Genomic DNA, 23624 nt, shown 5'->3' on the forward strand with positions numbered 1-23624 from the left:
GCTCCCCATTATCATTTACACCTGGCACCCCAAACTTACCTACCACACCCTCTCTAAATGCTTCTCCTACTTTAGCATTTAGGTCCCCTTCCACAATTACTCTCTCACTTGGCTCAAAAGTTCCTACACACTCGCTTAACATCTCCCAAAATCTCTCTCTCTCTCTCTCCTCTACACTCCTCTCCAGGTGCATACACACTTATTATGGCCCACTTTTCGCATCCGACCCTTATTTTATTCTACATAATTCTTGAATTTATACGTTTATATTCCCTCTTCTCCTCCCATAACTGATCCTTTTCAAATTAGATAAGTTTAGATTTCGAAAGGATATAGGAGAGTACTGGTTTGGTAATAGAGTAGTTGATGAGTGGAACGGTCTGCCTAGTAGGGTGATCAAAGCTAAAACCTTGGGTAGTTTCAAATTTAGGTTGGATAAATGCACGAGCAAGAGGGGTTGGATTTGAGAGGGACTTGCATGTGAGTAAATGGGATTATCAAAGCTTATTGCTTGTGTAGCATTTATTTGGTTATTGGGTTGGATTTGTGAAGGACCTGCCTAGTATGGGCCAACAAGCCTATTGCAGTGCTCCGCTTTTCTTATGACACGCATAGCTTATAGAGGAAGAATTCTGTTCCACTTTCCCATGGAGATAAGAAGAAATAAACAAGAACAAGAACTAGGAAGAAAATAGAAGAAAACCCAGAGGGGTTAGTATATATATGCTTGTACATGCATGTGTAGTGTGACCTAAGTGTAAGTAGGAGTAGCAAGATATACCTGCAACCTTGCATGTTTATGAGACATTATTTATATGATTATTACATTAATGCAGTAGTCTGCATAACAGTAAATCTTCTATATTTTGTGTGAATAAAAATTTGAAATGGAAAGCAAATGTAATAAAAGAGAAGCTTGGAGATTGATGAACAGAGGAAATGTTGTTTTAGTGCCAGGAATGTCTGCATTGTTTATTCTGTACCCTATTTTTAAATTAGCAATTTCTGAATTTTGTATGAAGTTGGCCAAATTACCGATTTCTGATCACTTTATTGAGTAGTTGAAATAGTTAAATAGGCATTTCTTGTACTCAGTCGATAGAATGGAAGACATACTAGTAAAATAGCTAAGAGTTTGGTTGATTGGAACAATGAAATTGGCCTAAAATAGGACTCAAATTGGATGAAATCGCTGACGTGTAAATATCGCTGAGACTGCTGACTTTGCGAGACTGTAATTCCGTAAATTTTCCATCAAATTTCGTAATTTTGGTTTCATTATCTTCGGAAAAAGTTTCTCTATCATTTTATAAGAAAAAATAATTTTTTCTTAAATTCTTGGACCCCGAGAGCAATTTTCAGATCAGGGGTCTGGACCCTGAAAGGGTTCATTGAGGGACTTTTCAGGATGTGCTTTGAATTCCATAAAGAACGTGGTGATCTAACTCAGCTTGTATTTATTATAGATATAGGTAGTAGGTTGGTAGACAGCAACCACCCAGGGAAGTACTACCGTCCTGCCAGATGACTGTGAAACAAAAACCTGTAACTGTTTTGCATGATGGTAGGATTGCTGGTTTTCTTTTTCTGTCTCATAAACACGCTAGATAACAGGGATATCTTGCTACTCCTACTTACACTTTGGTCACACTTCACAGACACGCACATGCATATATATATACATACATCTAGGTTTTTCTCCTTTTTCTAAATAGCTCTTGTTCTTCTTTATTTCTTCTATTGTCCATGGGGAAGTGGAAAAGAATCTTTCCTCCGTAAGCCATGCGTGTCGTATGAGGCGACTAAAATGCCGGGAGCAATGGGCTAGTAACCCCTTCTCCTGTAGACATTTACTAAAAAAGAGAAGAAGAAAAACTTTATAAAACTGGGATGCTTAAATGTGCGTGGATGTAGTGCGGATGACAAGAAACAGATGATTGCTGATGTTATGAATGAAAAGAAGTTGGATGTCCTGGCCCTAAGCGAAACAAAGCTGAAGGGGGTAGGAGAGTTTCAGTGGGGGGAAATAAATGGGATTAAATCTGGAGTATCTGAGAGAGTTAGAGCAAAGGAAGGGGTAGCAGTAATGTTAAATGATCAGTTATGGAAGGAGAAAAGAGAATATGAATGTGTAAATTCAAGAATTATGTGGATTAAAGTAAAGGTTGGATGCGAGAAGTGGGTCATAATAAGCGTGTATGCACCTGGAGAAGAGAGGAATGCAGAGGAGAGAGAGAGATTTTGGGAGATGTTAAGTGAATGTATAGGAGCCTTTGAACCAAGTGAGAGAGTAATTGTGGTAGGGGACCTGAATGCTAAAGTAGGAGAAACTTTTAGAGAGGGTGTGGTAGGTAAGTTTGGGGTGCCAGGTGTAAATGATAATGGGAGCCCTTTGATTGAACTTTGTATAGAAAGGGGTTTAGTTATAGGAAATACATATTTTACAAAAAAGAGGATAAATAAGTATACAAGATATGATGTAGGGCGAAATGACAGTAGTTTGTTGGATTATGTATTGGTAGATAAAAGACTGTTGAGTAGACTTCAGGATGTACATGTTTATAGAGGGGCCACAGATATATCAGATCACTTTCTAGTTGTAGCTACACTGAGAGTAAAAGGTAGATGGGATACAAGGAGAATAGAAGCATCAGGGAAGAGAGAGGTGAAGGTTTATAAACTAAAAGAGGAGGCAGTTAGGGTAAGATATAAACAGCTATTGGAGGATAGATGGGCTAATGAGAGCATAGGCAATGGGGTCGAAGAGGTATGGGGTAGGTTTAAAAATGTAGTGTTAGAGTGTTCAGCAGAAGTTTGTGGTTACAGGAAAGTGGGTGCAGGAGGGAAGAGGAGCGATTGGTGGAATGATGATGTAAAGAGAGTAGTAAGGGAGAAAAAGTTAGCATATGAGAAGTTTTTACAAAGTAGAAGTGATGCAAGGAGGGAAGAGTATATGGAGAAAAAGAGAGAGGTTAAGAGAGTGGTGAAGCAATGTAAAAAGAGAGCAAATGAGAGAGTGGGTGAGATGTTATCAACAAATTTTGTTGAAAATAAGAAAAAGTTTTGGAGTGAGATTAACAAGTTAAGAAAGCCTAGAGAACAAATGGATTTGTCAGTTAAAAATAGGAGAGGAGAGTTATTAAATGGAGAGTTAGAGGTATTGGGAAGATGGAGGGAATATTTTGAGGAATTGTTAAATGTTGATGAAGATAGGGAAGCTGTGATTTCGTGTATAGGACAAGGAGGAATAACATCTTGTAGGAGTGAGGAAGAGCCAGTTGTGAGTGTGGGGGAAGTTCGTGAGGCAGTAGGTAAAATGAAAGGGGGTAAGGCAGCCGGGATTGATGGGATAAAGATAGAAATGTTAAAAGCAGGTGGGGATATAGTTTTGGAGTGGTTGGTGCAATTATTTAATAAATGTATGGAAGAGGGTAAGGTACCTAGGGATTGGCAGAGAGCATGCATAGTTCCTTTGTATAAAGGCAAAGGGGATAAAAGAGAGTGCAAAAATTATAGGGGGATAAGTCTGTTGAGTATACCTGGTAAAGTGTATGGTAGAGTTATAATTGAAAGAATTAAGAGTAAGACGGAGAATAGGATAGCAGATGAACAAGGAGGCTTTAGGAAAGGTAGGGGGTGTGTGGACCAGGTGTTTACAGTGAAACATATAAGTGAACAGTATTTAGATAAGGCTAAAGAGGTCTTTGTGGCATTTATGGATTTGGAAAAGGCGTATGACAGGGTGGATAGGGGGGCAATGTGGCAGATGTTGCAAGTGTATTGTGTAGGAGGTAGGTTACTGAAAGCAGTGAAGAGTTTTTACGAGGATAGTGAGGCTCAAGTTAGAGTATGTAGGAAAGAGGGAAATTTTTTCCCAGTAAAAGTAGGCCTTAGACAAGGATGTGTGATGTCACCGTGGTTGTTTAATATATTTATAGATGGGGTTGTAAGAGAAGTAAATGCGAGGGTCTTGGCAAGAGGCGTGGAGTTAAAAGATAAAGAATCACACACAAAGTGGGAGTTGTCACAGCTGCTCTTTGCTGATGACACTGTGCTCTTGGGAGATTCTGAAGAGAAGTTGCAGAGATTGGTGGATGAATTTGGTAGGGTGTGCAAAAGAAGAAAATTAAAGGTGAATACAGGAAAGAGTAAGGTTATGAGGATAACAAAAAGATTAGGTGATGAAAGATTGGATATCAGATTGGAGGGAGAGAGTATGGAGGAGGTGAACGTATTCAGATATTTGGGAGTGGACGTGTCAGTGGATGGGTCTATGAAAGATGAGGTGAATCATAGAATTGATGAGGGAAAAAGAGTGAGTGGTGCACTTAGGAGTCTGTGGAGACAAAGAACTTTGTCCTTGGAGGCAAAGAGGGGAATGTATGAGAGTATAGTTTTACCAACGCTCTTATATGGGTGTGAAGCGTGGGTGATGAATGTTGCAGCGAGGAGAAGGCTGGAGGCAGTGGAGATGTCATGTCTGAGGGCAATGTGTGGTGTGAATATAATGCAGAGAATTCGTAGTTTGGAAGTTAGGAGGAGGTGCGGGATTACCAAAACTGTTGTCCAGAGGGTTGAGGAAGGGTTGTTGAGGTGGTTCGGACATGTAGAGAGAATGGAGCGAAACAGAATGACTTCAAGAGTGTATCAGTCTGTAGTGGAAGGAAGGCGAGGTAGGGGTCGGCCTAGGAAAGGTTGGAGGGAGGGGGTAAAGGAGGTTTTGTGTGCGAGGGGCTTGGACTTCCAGCAGGCATGCATGAATGTGTTTGATAGGAGTGAATGGAGACAAATGGTTTTTAATACTTGACGTGCTGTTGAAGTGTGAGCAAAGTAACATTTATGAAGGGATTCAGGGAAACTGGCAGGCTGGACTTGAGCCCTGGAGATGGGAAGTACAGTGCCTGCACTCTGAAGGAGGGGTGTTAATGTTGCAGTTTAAAAACTGTAGTGTAAAGCACCCTTCTGGCAAGACAGTGATGGAGTGAATGATGGTGAAAGTTTTTCTTTTTCGGGCCACCCTGCCTTGGTGGGAATCGGCCAGTGTGATAATAATAATAAAAAAGGATGATCAATCCTGAGAACACACTTGCTTCATAAATGATTACGTAATTACTTCTGCCCAAACTAATGCTACATACACTCAGTGGCCACTTAATTAGGTACACCCTTCTTGTACTGGGTAAGGGGGCCCCCCTTTGCCCCCAGAATTGCTTGAATTTTTCATGGCATGGATTAAACAAGGTGTTATAAACATTCCTTAGAGATTTGGGTCTGTGTTGACATGATAGCATCACACAGTTGCTGCAGATTTGTTGTCTATATATTTATGCTGCAAAGCTCCTGAATTGAGATCTGGTGACTGGATGCTATTGGAGTACACTAAACTCGTTGTCATGTTCATGGAACCACCTTGAGATGACATTTGCTTTGTACCATATTGTATTATGCTGGAAGTAGCCATTGGAAGTTGGGAAGACTGGCCAGAAACAGATGCACATGGTCAGCAAGACTACTCGGGTAGGCTGTGGAATTTAAACAATGTTAAATTGGTATTGTGGGTCCTAATGTGTGCCAGGAAAACATTCCCCACACATATACACAACCACCACCAGCCTGAGCCCTTGACACAAGGCAGGATGGACCCATGGATTCATGTTTACGCTAAATTCTGACCTACCATCTGCATGTCATGGCAAAAATCACAATTCGACAGACCAGGTGATGGTTTTCTCATCTTCAGCTGTCCAGTTTTGGTGAGCCTGTACCCACTGTAGCCTCAGTTTCCTGTTCTTAGCTGATAGGAGTGGAAGACAGTGTGGCCTTGTGCTGCTGCACCCCATCAACTTCAAAGTTCATTTTGTTGTACATTTAAAGATGCTCCTCTGCATACCACTGTTGTAACGCATTGTTATTTGAATTCCTGTCGCCTTCCTGTGAGCTTGAACCTGTCTTGTCATTTTCCTGTGACCTCTCTGATTAACAAGGCATTTATCCTCTCACAGAACTGCTGCTTGCATGAAAATTCCAGGAGACCAGCAATTTCTGAGGTACTTAACCACTTTGCCTGGCACCAACAGTCATTCCACAGTCAAATTCACTTGGCTCACATTTCTTCCCATTCTGATGTTTGGTTTGGACAACAATCGATCATCTTGACCATGTTTGCATGCTTTTAGGCATTGCAGTGCTGCCCTGTGATTGGGTGATTAGAGTGTTGCATTAACAAGCAGGTGTACTTAATAAAGTGGCTACTTAGTGTACAGTATATACAACTTCAATTGTGACTCGCTACCGTACATATTCCTGCACATATGCAACTGTAAGGTACATAGATTAGTAAGGCTAGCTTGTACATAGGAAAAACGGCAAGATTGGAGAAAGCAGTCAGTTTATCTTCTTGCTATTTCTCTCGCTCCCTTTAGATAGGGACCGCTACAGAGTTGGCAGTATTACCTAATTTTCTGGCTAGTGGAACACAAGAGATGATCCCTCAATAATGCATACAGAGTGTATATACAATTCATTTTCTATTTTTACAGTGCTAACATATTACTGGACCAAAACTATGAACCCAAACTAGGTGATTTCGGCTTGGCAAGAGAAGGCAAGAGCCAGTCAACTAGCATGAAAGTAAGTTTGTTGAGGTTTGCATAATGCCATTATCCATGTATTCCTTGGCAACTCCTTTTGTTTGTAAAAGTTTTATGTAAAATGTTTTCAAAACACTGTAAAATAACATACCTTAGGGATTATCAATATTTGCAGGTGCATTTTAAATATTTACCTAAGAATTCCAGACATACATTAACACCCCTCTGAAGGAGGGGTGTTAATGTTGCAGTTTAAAAACTGTAGTGTAAAGCACCCTTCTGACAAGACAGTGATGGAGTGAATGATGGTAAAAGTTTTTCTTTTTCGGGCCACCCTGCCTTGGTGGGAATCGACCAGTGTGCTAATAAAATAAAAAACCTACAATGATGGCAATAATGAACCAGATACTTTGATAATACTAAGTACAGTCATTCATTCATTCAGTTTCAGAGTAAATAGATAGATCTGTAGTTATATTTTGTAATATTTAACTGTATTCTTTGTCAAGTCTCAGGATTCATTGTTAACAATGTCAATTCATAATCGAAGTACCTGGGTTCAAGCCTGGAGTAGAGACATTTGGCATGTTTCCTTATATCTGTTGCCCCTTTTCACCTAGAGGTTGTACTTGTGTGTTAGCTGATTCTTGTGGATTGCATCCAAAATGTGATGGGAGACCTTTGATAGGCAGGACCTTTTAAGATGAGCCAAGGTAGGATAATAGCTCTCTGTCTGTAACTTCACTTTTGTAAATAAATAATTTATCCTTACAGGTCTCACGAGTTCATGGTACCAAGCCTTACCTTCCAGATGATTACTTAAGGTCAAAAAAGCTGTCTGTAAAAGTCGATACATATAGTTATGGTGTTGTTCTCTTTGAACTGTGTACTGGTCTTAGAGCTTATGATGAAAAGAGAAAGGAAAGAGGAAAGTTTTTGGTAAGCTACTTTCAAAGTTTAATTACATTTTAAGGGTTCAGTATTAGAATATTTAATATTAGAGTATCAATTATTAAGTAAAAAAAATATCTTCTTGTTGTCAGGAAAGCAGCATTAATTTATCAGAGAGGCATAAAACAAATAATTGTCTAATGGCTTTTTGTGCACTGTTTATGCAGAAGGATCTTGTGGATGACACTACTGACGAAGAGTCGCTCAGAGACAGAAATGCTGGAATCAACCATGAAGAAGTGTTTACATTCCTTTATAAACTTGGAAAAGTAAGTTCTATCTTTTGCTTGTTTAAGTTTCTGTAATATAAACCAAACTGATTTAATTACCAAAAATATTATTTGGATTACTTTTGATAACTATTTCTCTTAGGACTGTGTGCATTCTGCAGCAGGAAAGCGTCCAGACATGACTACAGTTTTCAAGGAACTGGAGAGTTATGGTGTAGTCTTGGATGAGCGAGCCCGAGCAAAAAGTAAGGAACTTTTTTCTTTATAACCTTAAGAGCCAAACTTGTATAATTTATTAAAAGCATTGTCATATAAGATATGTACAATGCTGAAACAATCTGAATAGCAGCTTAAAAAAAATACATTTTTTGACCAAATTATCCCGAACAAATAGGGAACCACATTTTTTACACACTGGCCATATCCTACCGAGGCAGGGTGACCTAAAAGAAAAAAAAGTTTCGTTTTAAATTTAGTAATTTATAAAGGAGAAAGGGGTTGCTAGCCCCTTGCTCCTGGCATTTTAGTCGCCTCTTACAATACACATGGCTTAGGGAGGAAGAATTCTTTTCCGCTTCCCTATGGAGATTCTTATTTTTTTTTTTTCAACAAGTCGGCCGTCTCCCACCGAGGCAGGGTGACCCAAAAAGAAAGAAAATCCCCAAAAAGAAAATACTTTCATCATCATTCAACACTTTCACCTCACTCACACATAATCACTGTTTTTGCAGAGGTGCTCAGAACACAACAGTTTAGAAGCATACACGTATAAAGATACACAACATATCCCTCCAAACTGCTAATATCCTGAAACCCCTCCTTTAGAGTGCAGGCATTGTACTTCCCATTTCCAGGACTCGAGTCCGGCTATATAAAAATAACTGGTTTCCCTGAATCCCTTCACTAAATATTACCCTGCTCACACTCCAACAGATCGTCAGGTCCCAAATACCATTCATCTCCATTCACTCCTATCGAACATGCTCATGCACGCCTGCTGGAAGTCCAAGCCCCTCACCCACAAAACCTCCCTTACCTCTTCCTTCCAACCTTTTCGAGGATGACCCCTACCCCGCCTTCCTTCTCCTGCAGATTTAAATGCTCTCCATGTCATTCTACTTTGATCCATTCTCTCTAAATGACCAAACCACCTCAACAACCCCTCTTCAGCCCTCTGACTAATACTTTTATTAACTCCACACCTTCTCCTAATTTCCACACTCCTAATTTTCTGCATAATATTTACACCACACATTGCCCTTAGACAGGACATCTCCACTGCCATAAAGAAGAACAAGAAATATTAAGACAATAGAAGAAAACCCAGATAGGTGTGTACATATACATATATATGTGTGTACATGCATGTATAGTGTGACCTAAGTGTAAGTAGCACGATATACTGTACCTGCTATCCCACATGTTTAAGAAACCACATCTTCTTTCTTTCAACACACCGGCCGTATCCCACCGAGGCGGGGTGACCCTAAAGGAGAAACAAAAGTTTCTCCTTGTACATTTAGTAATACTATATACATGAGAAGGGGTTACTAGCCCCTTGCTCCTGGCATTTTAGTCGCCTCCTACGACACGCATGGCTTACGGAGGAAGAATTCTGTTCCACTTTCCCATGGAGATAAGAAATAAACAAGAACAAGAACTAGAAAGAAAATAGAAGAAAACCCAGAGGGGTATGTATATATATATATCTTTCTTTCTTTCAACACACCGGCCGTATACCACCGAGGCGGGGTGGCCCAAAAGAAAAAAACCAAAGTTTCTCCTTTCAAATTTAGTAATATATACAGGAGAAGGGGTTACTAGCCCCTTGCTCCCGGCATTTTAGTCGCCTCTTACAACACGCATGGCCTACGGAGGAAGAATTCTGTTCCACTTCCCCATGGAGATAAGAGGAAATAAACAAGAATAAGAACTAGAAAGAAAATAGAAGAAAACCCAGAGGGGTATGTATATATATGCTTGTACATGTATGTGTAGTGTGACCTGAGTGTAAGTAGAAGTAGCAAGACGTACCTGAAATTTTGCATGTTCATGAGACAGAAAAAGACACCAGCAATCCTACCATCATGTAAAACGATTACAGGCTTTCGTTTTACACTCACTTGGCAGGAAGGTAGTACCTCCCTGGGCGGTTGCTGTCTACCAACCTACTACCTAGAATGTTTAAGAAGCCACATGTGTACACTAAATGAACATATACCTATAAACTATCAGCTAAGAAAAAATATCTAAGGAACAGTTTAAACAGAGCATAAATAAAAACTCCGTCATGCCAAATATTTTGTATCAGAGAAAATGAAACCTACCACACCTACACCAAATAATCATATACGTACTTAACTGTATCAGCTGGACCCTAATTAATTCTCAACTTTCTAATTTGAAATACTGGTAGCCATCTGAATTCATCAATATTTCTACTTACACATCAGTATTCTTACTTGTACATTTTTTGAGGGGATAATTGCTTTTCACTTTTGATTTATCCCGTTTGTCTTCTAGCTTATAGTGACTACTAGAATCATTTATGATTTTTGTATTTACTGTATTTGTAGAGTATAATCATCCTGTAAATAAATAATCCACATATTTAAGTTAAAATACTAATGAGTAGTTTAGTTCTTTGGTTGAGAAAGCCTATATGATTAATCTGTATATTTTTCTTTCAGGAATCTCCTTAGGGGAAATGAGTTCAGTGTCTTCAACACCACACATGCTGCAAATACACTATGATACTGCTGGATCTTTTCACTCGCCATCACCATCCCCTTCTACCCAGCCATCCCTTCCTCACTTTTTTCATCATTCTCCATCTCCCTCTCCTGCTTCTATGCTACCACCTTATCATTCTCCACCATCCCCATCTTCAATTCCACCACGTTCACCTGTTCCACCAGGATTATCTCCAAATTCACATGTACCTCCACACTATTCCCCTTGCCCAGCAGTGCTTGGAAATGTTCCAAGATTAGTTGCTAATGGGTCAGTCGCATATCATCCACGAATGTTTCATTATGGTGGAACAACTGGTTGGAAACAAGGAGCTGGGGGTAATATTGTTTACGGAATGAATCCTCTTCAACCTAGTATTCCACAGTTTCATGTGCCACATATAAATGTCAGTCCAACCTTGGCTAATGGTAGTGAGAGCAGAGACCCGCCCAGCTATAGCGAGACTATATCTCGGCTTCCCAGTGGTGCTGTTGGTAATGTGCCTCCAATGATACCACAGCTCTCAGGACTCTATATCAATGATGGCCATGGTAATGAAAATAGCAATGAATCATATAACTCTGATAGTGATTGTGGATATTCTGAATCAAGCTCAATTACTAACACTACTCAGAATGTTGGTATGATAAATGTTTTACACACTTTTCGCCAAGGGGCTGTGGCAGATTCTGGACTACCCACAGTTTTGCCAACAGTTATTTCCAGTCGTGAAGGTAACTCGAGGGAAAATCCTGCTGCACCTTGTCCTTTATTAACAGAATTGGGTACTAAATCAACTACTGCAGTATCCTCTAGATCATTGTCTAATACAGAAATGCCTACTGCTGCAAAGAAGCAATTTAAGTTATTTGGTTGATTTTTCTTGTAATAAAGTTTTTGTTAGATAATTACAAATATTCAAATCATATTTTTTTACTTGTATATACTGTATATATGTACCTTAATGAGTGAACTCAAAGAAAAATTACTTTATATATAGGAAAGTACATTATCATCATTCAAGCAGGCAAAGTCTTCATGGTTCATTGCTCATTCCCACCAAATTGCATCAACCAATTCTCTCCCTATTTTTGTTCATTTTACTTTAGTATCAAGTACAGTACTTATGGAGAAAGCATATTGCCAGTGCCCTGTATTCTACTTGTCTCACATTTTCTCGAAGACCACCCCGTTCAAGGAAGTTCCCTTCCCGTGGCAAAGAACCTCTTGGATCTTTCTTTCCTTCCTTGGATCAGATCTAAATTTCTCCTACCCCTCCTCTCTCCTTTTAGTTTCCTTGGATATTATACATCCTTTTGTGAAATCCAGCTCCAAGACAGAAAGATAATGAACCTCTTGTCAACCCTCTTCTAATGTAGCCTCTGTTGGTAATGCTCTAGTGGTTGGATCACTCCACCTGATGGAAATTTGATCTTTAGGCATGTCATGTTATCTTCTGGTGAAGATAACCTGACATGCCTGTTAGCTGAAAAATGATTGCACAATCTGTGATTTTATCTAATCAGGTGGTTTTTGCCAATCCTTGCTCAGTCAATGCTGGAGGTACCATCTTGGTAGGGTAGGAGTCAAATTTGCTGTAATACATTATTTTCAGTTAAAACATCTGAGTGAGTCTGCACTGAAAGTGGCATACTGTCAGAGTGGGTAGCAGAAGAGGTTGGTAAACACCAGATAAAGGATACATGTGGAGGGTCATATGAGCTATCAAGGTATATATGGAAGAGGAAGGGGTGCCATTTTTTGAACTAGAACAAAGTCCTGCAGCTGTGCCCAGAAAGATGAGTGGTTGACTTGAAAAATCTCTTATTTTCATACTTGCTAAGCAGTGGGATAAATGCAAACATAGAAATGCATTTGTAGGGTTTTACTGCAGAAATGCATAACATGTGAAGGTTATAATGAAGTCATGATATTCTTCAGTCTTGATGCTGCTGCCTTTTGAAACACTTGCAGCAACTTTTGCATTTTTCTTATTAATAAACTGCATCATCATAGGCTTTTTTTAATGTCCCTTATAATCATTATACTTGCAGATTATTATATTTAATACTATATTTAAATACTAAGTGTCAGATCTTTATGGGTAGACAACACAGTGGTGGTCCAAGTTGTTGAGGCTGGTGTAGGGTCCTTGATCCAAGAAATTGCACCCATTATCCCCTTCAAGTTTAGCACTTCCGATGAGTATAAAGCTATAATAATAATAATACTCATTTAGATTTTTATTAATATTTATTACACTTAATGTGCTCACACTTACATTACATGCTGTACTCTTCCATTCTTGAGCACAACGAAATTGTCCAAAATACTGTAAGGTGTATACATTTTAATTTTACCGTAAATATTTCTTACATTTACATTTCTTTACTTAGAAAATGTTTTGTACCTTAAGTTGTGTGCAGTTCTTTAATTAATGCTTAATTAACGAGTATCTTATATAACCATATGACATTCAGTTTCAACCGAAAGTTTCAGGAAGGCAATTAATCCACTGTAGCTTAACAGTATGTATTTCATTACCAAGAAATAGCTCCATGGACAGGCAAAGTACAGTTTCTGAACTATAATGAAAGTCAATTTGTTCTTTTTTCTTTGGATGTACCAGTTTGATTTTGATCATCCTGGTCAACGGGTACTTGAAAAAAAAAAAAATTGGCCATCTCCCACCAAGGGGGGCAATGGGTAAAAAAAACACTTTCAATTTCTCAATTCATTCATTGTTGTCTGGCCAGAAATGCAAAAAAGATGAAACAATAACCCTTTAAAGGGGAGCCTTGGGGGGAAGGGGCCTTTGGTCTGAGGAATTAGACCTGTCGGCCCCCTTCCCGCCCGAACCAAATTCCCCAACCCCTTTCCCTCCCATCCCCCTTTTTTTCCTTTTCCCTCCTCCCCCCCCCTCCCCTTTGCCCCTTTCCCTTTTTTTGGCCTTAGGATTTTTTCCCGGGCGCGGGGTTCCTGGGGGAAAGGGGGCCAGGCCCAATCCCATTCCGTTGGGGGTTTTCTGGCGGTGGTTTTAACGGGAGCCGATGTCCCACCCCTCGGGTGTACCCCGGAGGGGGCTTTCCCTTTTCGGCGCTGTATTTTTAACCCACCTTCACCCAGGGGTGGGCCCGGAGGTGGTTACTTGGGGGATAATCCGCTCTTTTTTTGTCCACCGAGGGGTTTCGGAGTGAGGTTCTTGGGGGATTGCGGGTTTTAAAGGCATAAAGGGGTAGGAAGGGCACGGGTTCCATGCTTGCATCGGGTTTATTTGTTCCTTTTCCCCTCCAAACCCGGAGTCCCCATCCATGACCCCGCTACCCCCGGGCCCCTTTTTTACCGCACCCGCCTGACCCCCCCTTTGTTTTGGGGGCCCCTTGGGACTTTTTGGGGGCCCCCTTTAAATTTTTGTTGGGGTTTTTTCCCTCACCCGCCCAGGTACGGGGGCCACTGTTTCCTTCCCATTTTTTTCTGACCCCCCTTATTTTTTTGACTATGCTTCCGCCCTCACGGGCCCCGGGGCATTTAAAAACCGCCTTTCCCCCCACGCCGGGCCCTACTTCTTCCCCACTTCTGAACCCCCCCCCCAAAATTTTCCAAAAGATGTTACTGTTCCCTTTCCCTTTTTCACCCCCAAAAAGACCGGTCCCAAAATCCTTTCCCCCAACCCCCTTTTTCCCAGACCAAATGGACTAAATTTTTTTTACATTAAGACCGACTTCTTCCCCCTTTCATCTTTCTGACCAATTTTGGCGTAAACGCCAGGGGAAGAGATATTTTTCATTTTTTGAGTGGGGGACATCATCCAGTCCAGAATTTTTCCCCACATATGGGTACTATTCCTACCATCGAAAAAAAATCTTTCCCCTAAATTTTTTGTAGGGGTTTTTTTGTTATTCTGCCCCATATCATAGTCCAACAAAATTTTTAGACAGGGACGAATTCCCCAACAGCTGAACTGATCCCCCAACCCTCAAGGAGAAAAAACTTAAGCTTTGCCCTTAAACATCCAAACAAGGGGCTCTTTTAACTTTTAAAGCCGGGGAACTCCCCCTCGTTTAGGGTGGGACAGGGGGAAAATAAAGGTGACCCCAAAAACACCGCAAAGGTGGAATTGCTGGCGATTTCCCCCCCAGAAAAATTTTGCAGATCTATAGCCAATTCCTTTTTTGGGTGCCATCACCATTCAAATTGTCTCAGTCGAACCCTTTTGCAATTGTCATGAGGTCCCCCTTCTTTCCCCCTTCCCAAGTCTACTTGAAATGAGCAGCAGAAGGTTTTCCCCTTATGCAAATGGGGCCATCTCCCTAAGGGAGATTGCCTCGACTTTTTCCCATGTTTAAAAGACCCCCACTTTTTGGGGTAAACCTTCCGGGCCCCCTCGGGTTGGTCCCATAGTCCCCCTTTTCCCTAATTTTTTTGGTTTCCTTTGGGCCCAGACATCCCTACCCAACCCCCTTTTCTGTCCTCACTTTCTTGGTGTCCCCCTCAAACCCCATCACAAGACCCAGACCCACCCCTCCCAATCTCCCTTTTCCTTCTCAGGGGCCCCAAAAAAATTTCCTTTAACCCCCCCTTTTCCCTTCCCTCTCCACTCCCACTTTTTTTCCCTCCTTCCCGGTCTTTCCCGGGGAGTTTTTCCCCTTTCACTGATTCTTTAAAAGGGGGTGTGAGGCTCATCCTCCCCCAAAACTGTCCCTTCCCCCCTTTTCCCCCCTTCCTTTTTCCCCTCCCCCCATCCCCAGGTTTCTGCCTCTTCTGTCCCCTTTTCCCACCCCCTCCACCCTTTCCCCCCCCCTACCTTGGCGGGTCCTTACAGCCCACCCACCCCCAAACCCTCCCCCCCCATCCCCAATATTTCTCCCATACGATTTTCCCCTGAACCCAAACACTTGATGCAATTTTCTGAATAACATTGCAGAGACCCCCCCAAACTGATCCCCCCTTCCTTTCCCTTCTCTTTCCTCTTTCTCCAAACTCCTTTTTTTCACAACGACTGCCTTAAAGAAATTTTAAATTTTTCCCCCACCGTTTCCGGGACTTTCTTTTTTAAAAATGGTGGGGGTTTTAAACCTTTTGGGGTTTTTGGGGTATTTTTAAATGTTACCAATCACCCCCATTTTAAGGGAATATTTCAGGGCCCGGAATCAGGTTTTTTCGGGATGCTGTTCTCCCAAGCTCTCCCCCTGCTTTTTACACAAAAACCAAAAATTACACTCGGGCCGCTTCATCCATTTTGGGCCTTTTAATTTTATTGAAAATTTTGACCCTTTTTCCTAAAGGAAAACCTTTTAAAGTCCCTTCTTTTCTAGGGAACGGGATACCAAAAATTTTTACATTTGTCTGAAATTTACAAAAACCCCCCGATCCATTTGCATAGGGGGTAACACCCCGGGTTTATTTTTTTCCCGGCATTTTTCTACCCCAATATTCCCTTTTCTTGCCGGGTTTATTCCCTGCCACCACTTATTTTTTAAAATTTTTAAAGCCCATCTTTTCCCTCGGGGGGTCTCCCCGTTCCCCATGGTTTTAAAAAGGAGGCTTTTTCCACCCCCCCCTCCATTTTTTTTAAAATACAGGTCCCAAAACCCATTTTGATCCTGGGACTCACACTCCCCCTTTTTCATCGATTTTCTAAAGTCTGTTTTTTCCCTCCCCCAAAACTTCACCTTCTGTTTTTGGATTTACATGAAAACCACTTTTCCCCAATCATTCTTATTTCCCCTTCTTTTCCCCAATTTTCGGAACCCCACCCCGGAATTTGATCGGGAAAATTGGGAACCTTTACTCAAACCAACTTTTTTTAGTGAGGTTTCTTCTTCGTCCCATTGATGACCCTTTTTTTACACCCCCCGCCCCCGTTTTAAACCCGCAGCTTCTTCCCCCAAAACCCTTGGGAAAGGGGCACCCGGGTGCGGGCCCTTGGTGGTTTTCCGGGCCGGCCTGCAGCAGGGAAACGCCCCGGGGCAGGACCGACAATAGAACCACAGAGAATTCTTTGTTTTTAAGCAGAAGCGGGGATCCCCCCTTATCCGTAAACGCAAAAAGGGGCCCACTTGCTGGAAAAGATTTGTCCCCACCATCCCCTTTGTTTCCCTCTATGAGTGCAGTTGGAAAAAGACAAAACTGAGTGGTAAATATTCCCCCGACCCCCCCTTTGTCCCTGGGTTCCCGGGTGTTGATATAGAAAACCCAAAGATGTTCCCAAGGGAAATTTGGCAATCATCTGGTCCATATTTCTCGGGGGCTCCATTTTCCCCCCTTTGTTTTTTTCCCTAAAAGTCTCCAGAGAGTTTGCAATTCTTGGGCTTTTTTTTTCCAAAAGGAACAGTATAATTTTTTAAACCCGGGAAATGGGAGGCAACACCCCAGCTTTTCCCATCATCAGCAGCCCCTTCTGGCCGAACATATTCTGGGTAAGCCCAAAATTTTACATCAGTCAGCCCTTTCAGTCCTTTTCACCTTTTAACCCAAAGGTCACGGGGTTTTTCCACAGCTGTAAACCCATTGTTTTTCCTTTCCGCAAAACCGGGGGGATTACAAAATGAAGCCTCCCACTATCCGCCCCCCCCTTGCTCTTACCAGTAGTTTTCAAAAGGGTGGAACCCCGGAAAGACGCTTTGGGGAATTTGGAAACCCCAAACCCCCCCCAAATGGCTTGGGGCCGCCCCCATAGACCCCCTTACCAAAGCTTGGGTACGTATGTTCAATGCCTTTTCAATTACCACCCCAGTTATTTTTTATTTTTCGGGCCTTGAGAAGGATAAAAACACAACCTTTAAGGTATAAATTTTTGGCCCCCAAACCCACTTTAGGCCCCCTTTTTGAGGCAGCTCCAATCCTTCAAAATTTAAAAACTTTTAAACCAAAAGACATTTTCCGTGTTCGAATAATGTGCTCTCCTTTAAAAATCCAAGGAAGGTGTCCCCCAGGGTGGCCCCGGGGCACAATGCTTTTTCTCCTTGGGATTAAGATTTGGCCTCTGGCCCTTTCCAAACCAATATTTGGGCATCACTTTTTGTTGATGATTCCCCTTGCAATTTCAGGCCCTGACCGTCACCTCCATTTAAAAGGTTTCCAACGTGGTCAACCTTTTTTATCCAATTTGGGGACCACACGGGTTTTAAAATTTTTTTCCCGTACCAAAAATCACCAAATTACTTTCACTAGGGTCTTCCCCATCATCCTTTTTATTTATGGCTCCCGTATCCCCGAAAAGTGATACCCCGTCAGGGGGGTTTCCCCCGGGCCCCCTCTTTTACCCCCAGGGGTTTAAATCACAACCCCTGAAGGCAACTTGGGCACAGCCAGCTGAACCCTCTTTCCTCTTCCCCCTTTTTTCGGGGGGCTGATCCCAAAATTCCCCCTTTTCCCCCAAATCAAACTTGATTATGATAAGATCTATTCAGCGGCCCTCCTGCTATTCTTTCTAGCCTTTAAACCCCATTCACATCACCCAAAGGGTTTCGTTTTTGCCTTTGCGCTTTTCCCCGTTGGGGAAACCTTTCCCAAAACAACGCCATCCTTTCCGATCGCCATGATGCCCACCCCCTACTATGTATGCTCTCATGATTTTTTCCTTCCCCATTTATAGAATGGTCAAAAAAAAATTTAGTAAAACATTTTTATTTGTTCCCCCCGCCCCTGCCCACTTTATCAACGAGCACGCAGAATATACCTCCAATGTTGTCTTCGCTCCGCTGCTCTCTCTTTACCTTCCCTTCTTGCTGATGGACCCACCTTTCATCCGGACTCTCTCATTGACTTTTTGACAACAACTGACTTACTTCACAAACTCTGATGATACCTTCAGCCCTTTCTACCTCAATCTCTTGCTGCCCTCTACCCCCGCACTATCCCCTGCCCCGCTGTTTTCTGTAACCTACTGATCATCTCTCCTCCCTTCTACCGCCCAATACCCTCGCTTCCTTCCCTACCCTGCAGCGCTGTATAGCTCTTGTGGCTTAGCGCTTCTTTTTGATTATAATAATAATGAAACAATAAGAAAAGATAGGTTTATATTTAAGGAGAGCAACAGTAGCTTATAACACCTTTATATTGCACCTGTGGTAGAGATGGGAATTTTTTTTTTTTTTAGAAAATATTAAGCATACTATAGTTATATAACTGATTACATATTGTATTTCCTAAAAAAATTAAAAAATATTAAATGAAATAATGTATATACAAAGATACACTGCAATGACTACATGAAAGGTTTTTTGAAGCTAGGGTTCTTCCCTTGTGAGTTTAATTGTAGTAACAATAGAGGGGGTATTGATACAAGGAACTGGATTTGCCTCTCATTCTACTGGTGCTGTATAACATCTACAGGTTTAGCACTTTCCCCCTAAATTTATTAATATAATGGCTGCCAATGAGGCTCAGATTAGAGTATGTAGGAGAGAGGGAGATTATTTCCCAGTAAAAGTAGGCCTTAGACAAGGATATGTGATGTCACCATGGTTGTTCAATATATTTATAGATGGGGTTGTAAGAGAAGTGAATGCGTGGGTCTTGGCAAGAGGTGTGGGGTTAAAAGATAATCTAACACAAAGTGGGAGTTGTCACAGTTGCTCTTTGCTGATGACACTGTACTTTTGGGAGATTCTGAAGAGAAGCTGCAGAGGTTGGTGGGTGAGTTTAATAGGGTATGTAAAAGAAGAAAATTAAAAGTGAATATAGGAAAGAGTAAGGTGATGAGGATAAAAAAATTTGGGGATGAAAGACTGGATATCAGATTGGAGGGGGAGTATGGAGGTGAATGTATTCAGACATTTGGGAGTGAACGTGTCGGCAGATGGGTCTATGAAGGATGAGGTGAATCAGAATTGATGAGGGGAAAAAGGGAGAGTGGTGCACTTAGGAGTCTGTGGAGACAAAGAACTTTGTCCATGGAAGCAAAGAGGGGAATGTATGAGAGTATAGTTATACCAACGCTCTAATATGGCTGTGAAGCATGGGTGGTGAATATTGCAACAAAGAGAAGGCTGGAGGCAGTGGAGATGTCATGTCTGAGGACACTGTGTAGTGTGAATATAATGCAGAGAATTTGTAGTTTGGAAATTAGGAGGAGGTGCAGGATTACCAAAACTATATTCAGAGGGCTGAGGAGGGAATGTTGAGGTGGTTTGGACATGTAGAGAGGATGGAACAAAATAGAAACGATTTTGAGAGTCTATAAATCTATAGTGGAGGGAAGGTGGGGTAGAGGTCAGCTTAGGAAAGGTTGGAGGGAGGGGGTAAAGGTGGTTTTGTGTGTGAGGGGCTTGAATTTCCAGCAAGCATGCATGAGCGTATTTAATACAAGTGAATGGAGACAAATGGTTTTTAATACTTGATGTGCTGTTGGAGTGTGAGCAAAGTAACATTTATGAAGGGATTCAGGGAAACCGGCAGGCTGGACTTGAGTCCTGTAGATAGGAAGTACAGTGTCTACACTCCGAAGGAGGGGTGTTAATGTTGCAGTTTTATAACTGTAGTGTAAGCACACCTCTGGCAAGACAGTGATGAAGTGAATGATGAAAGTTTTAATTTTTTGGGCCACCTTGCCTTGTTGGGAATCAGCTGATGTGTTAAAAAAAAAATAATGGCTGCCATTAGCAAGGGGTGACAAGGGCATGATGTGCACCCTGGCAAGGACAGAAAGCCCATAGCTTTAGGTCACTTTTTATTATTATACCGAGCTGTATGACCCTTGTAGGTTTAGCGCTTCTTTTTGACTACAATAAGGGAAGCGCAGGTCCTGGGGAATGGAAGGCACTCGGATTTAATCCAAGGAACTGGAGGATAAGGCCAATTCCTTAAATCAAGAACCCTTTACTGCCATTGAAGAACCTCTTTTGAGGAGTTGGGGTCACTCTAGTTAAGGGCAAGTGTCGTATTTTTTATGTGACTATAATGATGGAGGAGGAATTTTGGAGGGTGTGTAAAAAATTTTAAAAAAGTCAAGAGTAAGACTATGAGTAAAAAACAAAAAATGTAGGCAATGAAAGATTACATATACTGGAGTGAGGAATTAAGTGTATGCATACAGATATTTGGAGGTACACAGGTTGGCTGATACGTCTATGAAAGACTACATGAACTATAGCATAAGTGGGGGGGGGGGTAAAAAGTTGGGTAGTATGTTGAGAAGACATCTGTGGAAAGTATATTTATGGAGGTAAAAATGGAAATGTACCAGCGTATAGTGGTATTATAGCAACATTTTTATAATGAGGTACAGGCATTAACGTTGTAACAAGACGGCAAGTGGCAGTAAAGATGTGATATTCGAGAGCAATATGTGACATGGTTAGGTTAGGTTAGGGTGTGAGGGTTACAAAAGGTATAATTCAGAAGGCAGAGGAAGGGTTATTAAGGTGGTTTGGGCTGGGCGGAAGTAATGTTAAGGGTTATCCCAGGAAAGGTTGAAAGGAGGAGGGTAAAGAAGGTTTTGAGTGCAAGGGGCTTGAGCATTCAGAGACTTATGTATGTTAGATTGGAGCGAGTGGAGACAAGTGGTTTTTATGGCCTGATATGCTGTTGGAGTACGAGCAGAAAGATAAGTAACATTTATGAAGGGATTCAGGGAAACTGTTTAGCTGGTCTTGAGTCTTGAAGGTGGCAAGTACACTGCCTGCACTTCAGATGGTCATTTGAACTGTGATTTCTCTACACTAACAATAAGGCAGTTACTGAATGAATAATGGTGTGTTTCTTATTTTGAGGGAGTCACCCTATCTTGTAGGGAGATTGCTGCTGTAGTAAGAACAAAATAATAGGTGAGGGCCACTCTGTGCTCACTCATCCAGTTAATAGCCAGACCTAATTAATGTTCTGGCAATAGAGGATTCTATAGGCAGCAGACTAATATTAAGAACTGCTGAAAGTCCCAGGCAAAGAAATAAGAGAGAAGAGCTAAAAAAACAATGTGAATTGTTATAGATAGGACATTAAGAGATGTGTACCAATAATGTACTGCAATGGTGAAAATCCCTGTGGAAAAAGAAGGAAGAATATATAAATAATAAATGGAATATTCTTAATTGGTCTTTCAGTTACCATATGAAAAGAAGACATTTTTGTTTCAGTTACATGTCTTCCCAAAAGCTGTTTACATGTTGGGTCCTTCAAAGGGGACTATCTAAATGCTGATGAAAGGCTTGATGCAGCGAAATTAGAGTTATGCCTTCCCTATTACCACTGTGGCTTAAATATTTTCTTTGAATAAAATATTTTATTTTAATTGCCAGTATTCTTTATGAATTCATTCTCTAACTTGAGTAATGTTGCACACTGTGATCCATAAATTTTTTCACTAATTTTTATGTTTTTTTTATTTTTTATTATCACACTGGCTGATTCCCACCAAGGCAGGGTGGCCCGAAAAAGAAAAGCTTTCACCATCATTCACTCCATCACTGTCTTGCCAGAAGGGTGCTTTACACTACAGTTTTTAAACTGCAACATTAACACCCCTCCTTCAGAGTGCAGGCACTGTACTTCCCATCTCCAGGACTCAAGTCCGGCCTGCCGGTTTCCCTGAATCCCTTCATAAATGTTACTTTGCTCACACTCCAACAGCACGTCAAGTATTAAAAACCATTTGTCTCCATTCACTCCTATCAAACACGCTCACGCATGCCTGCTGGAAGTCCAAGCCCCTCGCACACAAAACCTCCTTTACCCCCTCCCTCCAACCCTTCCTAGGCCGACCCCTACCCCGCCTTCCTTCCACTACAGACTGATACACTCTTGAAGTTATTCTGTTTCGCTCCATTCTCTCTACATGTCCGAACCACCTCAACAACCCTTCCTCAGCCCTCTGGACAACAGTTTTGGTAATCCCGCACCTCCTCCTAACTTCCAAACTACGAATTCTCTGCATTATATTCACACCACACATTGCCCTCAGACATGACATCTCCACTGCCTCCAGCCTTCTCCTCGCTGCAACATTCATCACCCATGCTTCACACCCATATAAGAGCGTTGGTAAAACTATACTCTCATACATTCCCCTCTTTGCCTCCAAGGACAAAGTTCTCTGTCTCCACAGACTCCTAAGTGCACCACTCACTCTTTTTCCCTCATCAATTCTATGATTCACCTCATCTTTCATAGACCCATCCTCTATTATTATTATTGTTATAATAAAAAAGAAGCACTAAGCCACATATGTATCCTCTAATGGAGGTGCCTTGATGCCAGTAAAAGGTTCTTGATCTAAGGCAGTAGGCCTATCCTTGGGTCAAACCTGACTGCCTCCCTATTTCCTATATGCTGTATAACCTTTACAGGTTTAGTGCTTCTCCCCTGATTATAATAACCTCAAGAGGGTCACACAACAATCAGGTGTATATATAGTAGTGGAAGGGCATCATATCTAACAAAGGACATTATTTCCATGCAAAATTACTTGCATAAACTAAACACATTGTCAAGAGGCTGCTTGCATTTGAGAGACAACATAATTTACGCATCATTTTTTAAACTTGAAAACTAGTACGTACCGTATCAGGTATGTGTACATAGCGAATCTTTCTGCCCATGACATGAAAATTTTCTAAAATCACGGTTTTTCCATTTCCATCAGTGTATCTTGCATTTGTCATTTCCATGTTCATTTTCCTGCAAAGGTAACGAAATGCTTTGTGATGATTTATACAAACCATTTTTTGTCTTGAATGGTAATTTAATGTGCAGCATCTATTTTGTATTACAATACTGTTCTATAGTATTGTATTATTATACCTGCATGTAGAACAAAGATGGGAAATATTTATGCCATTACAAAACAAAAATATGATACATAACTGATGTACGGTATTATGTACTTATCCTTTTTTTTTTTTTTTTTTTTACACAGGGTTTGACAAGGTTAGGTTAAGGATCCCTAGCTTTATTGACAAGCTATTTACAAGTTAAAGATTCCTAACTTTACTGACAAGCTAAGAGCTGTTACCCACATCAGCTCATATAAAAGCATATTTATTGTTATGAAACATAGAAGTAGGGAACAGGAAGAAGTTGGAGCCATCTGTGGGCCAGCATTTTCACTTGATCAACTGACTTTATCTCGTTGACATCATAATGCTCTACGAATGTGTTCCAGACTTGAGTCATCCTGGGG

The 23624-nt window shown here is 41.2% G+C and overlaps 1 protein-coding gene across 2 annotated transcripts in view; it reads left to right on the forward strand.

Moving 5' to 3' along the window:
* The window catches only part of LOC128696048 (uncharacterized), a 59785-nt gene extending 47266 nt beyond the window's left edge, over positions 1-12519 (forward strand). The window contains exons 11-15 of one of the 2 annotated variants that reach the window (XM_070094960.1): positions 6540-6630; positions 7365-7529; positions 7709-7810; positions 7914-8016; positions 10462-11522. In XM_070094960.1, coding sequence (XP_069951061.1) covers positions 6540-6630; positions 7365-7529; positions 7709-7810; positions 7914-8016; positions 10462-11381 — 1381 coding nt within the window. In that variant the 3' untranslated portion in view covers positions 11382-11522. Of the gene's footprint in view, positions 1-6539; positions 6631-7364; positions 7530-7708; positions 7811-7913; positions 8017-10461 lie in introns of both variants that reach the window. The other variant, XM_070094959.1, reaches the window with a different exon arrangement.
* Positions 12520-23624: the final 11105 nt, after the last annotated feature.

The sequence above is a fragment of the Cherax quadricarinatus genome, chromosome 48 (assembly GCF_038502225.1).
Source record: "Cherax quadricarinatus isolate ZL_2023a chromosome 48, ASM3850222v1, whole genome shotgun sequence".
NCBI classification, from domain to species: domain Eukaryota; kingdom Metazoa; phylum Arthropoda; class Malacostraca; order Decapoda; family Parastacidae; genus Cherax; species Cherax quadricarinatus.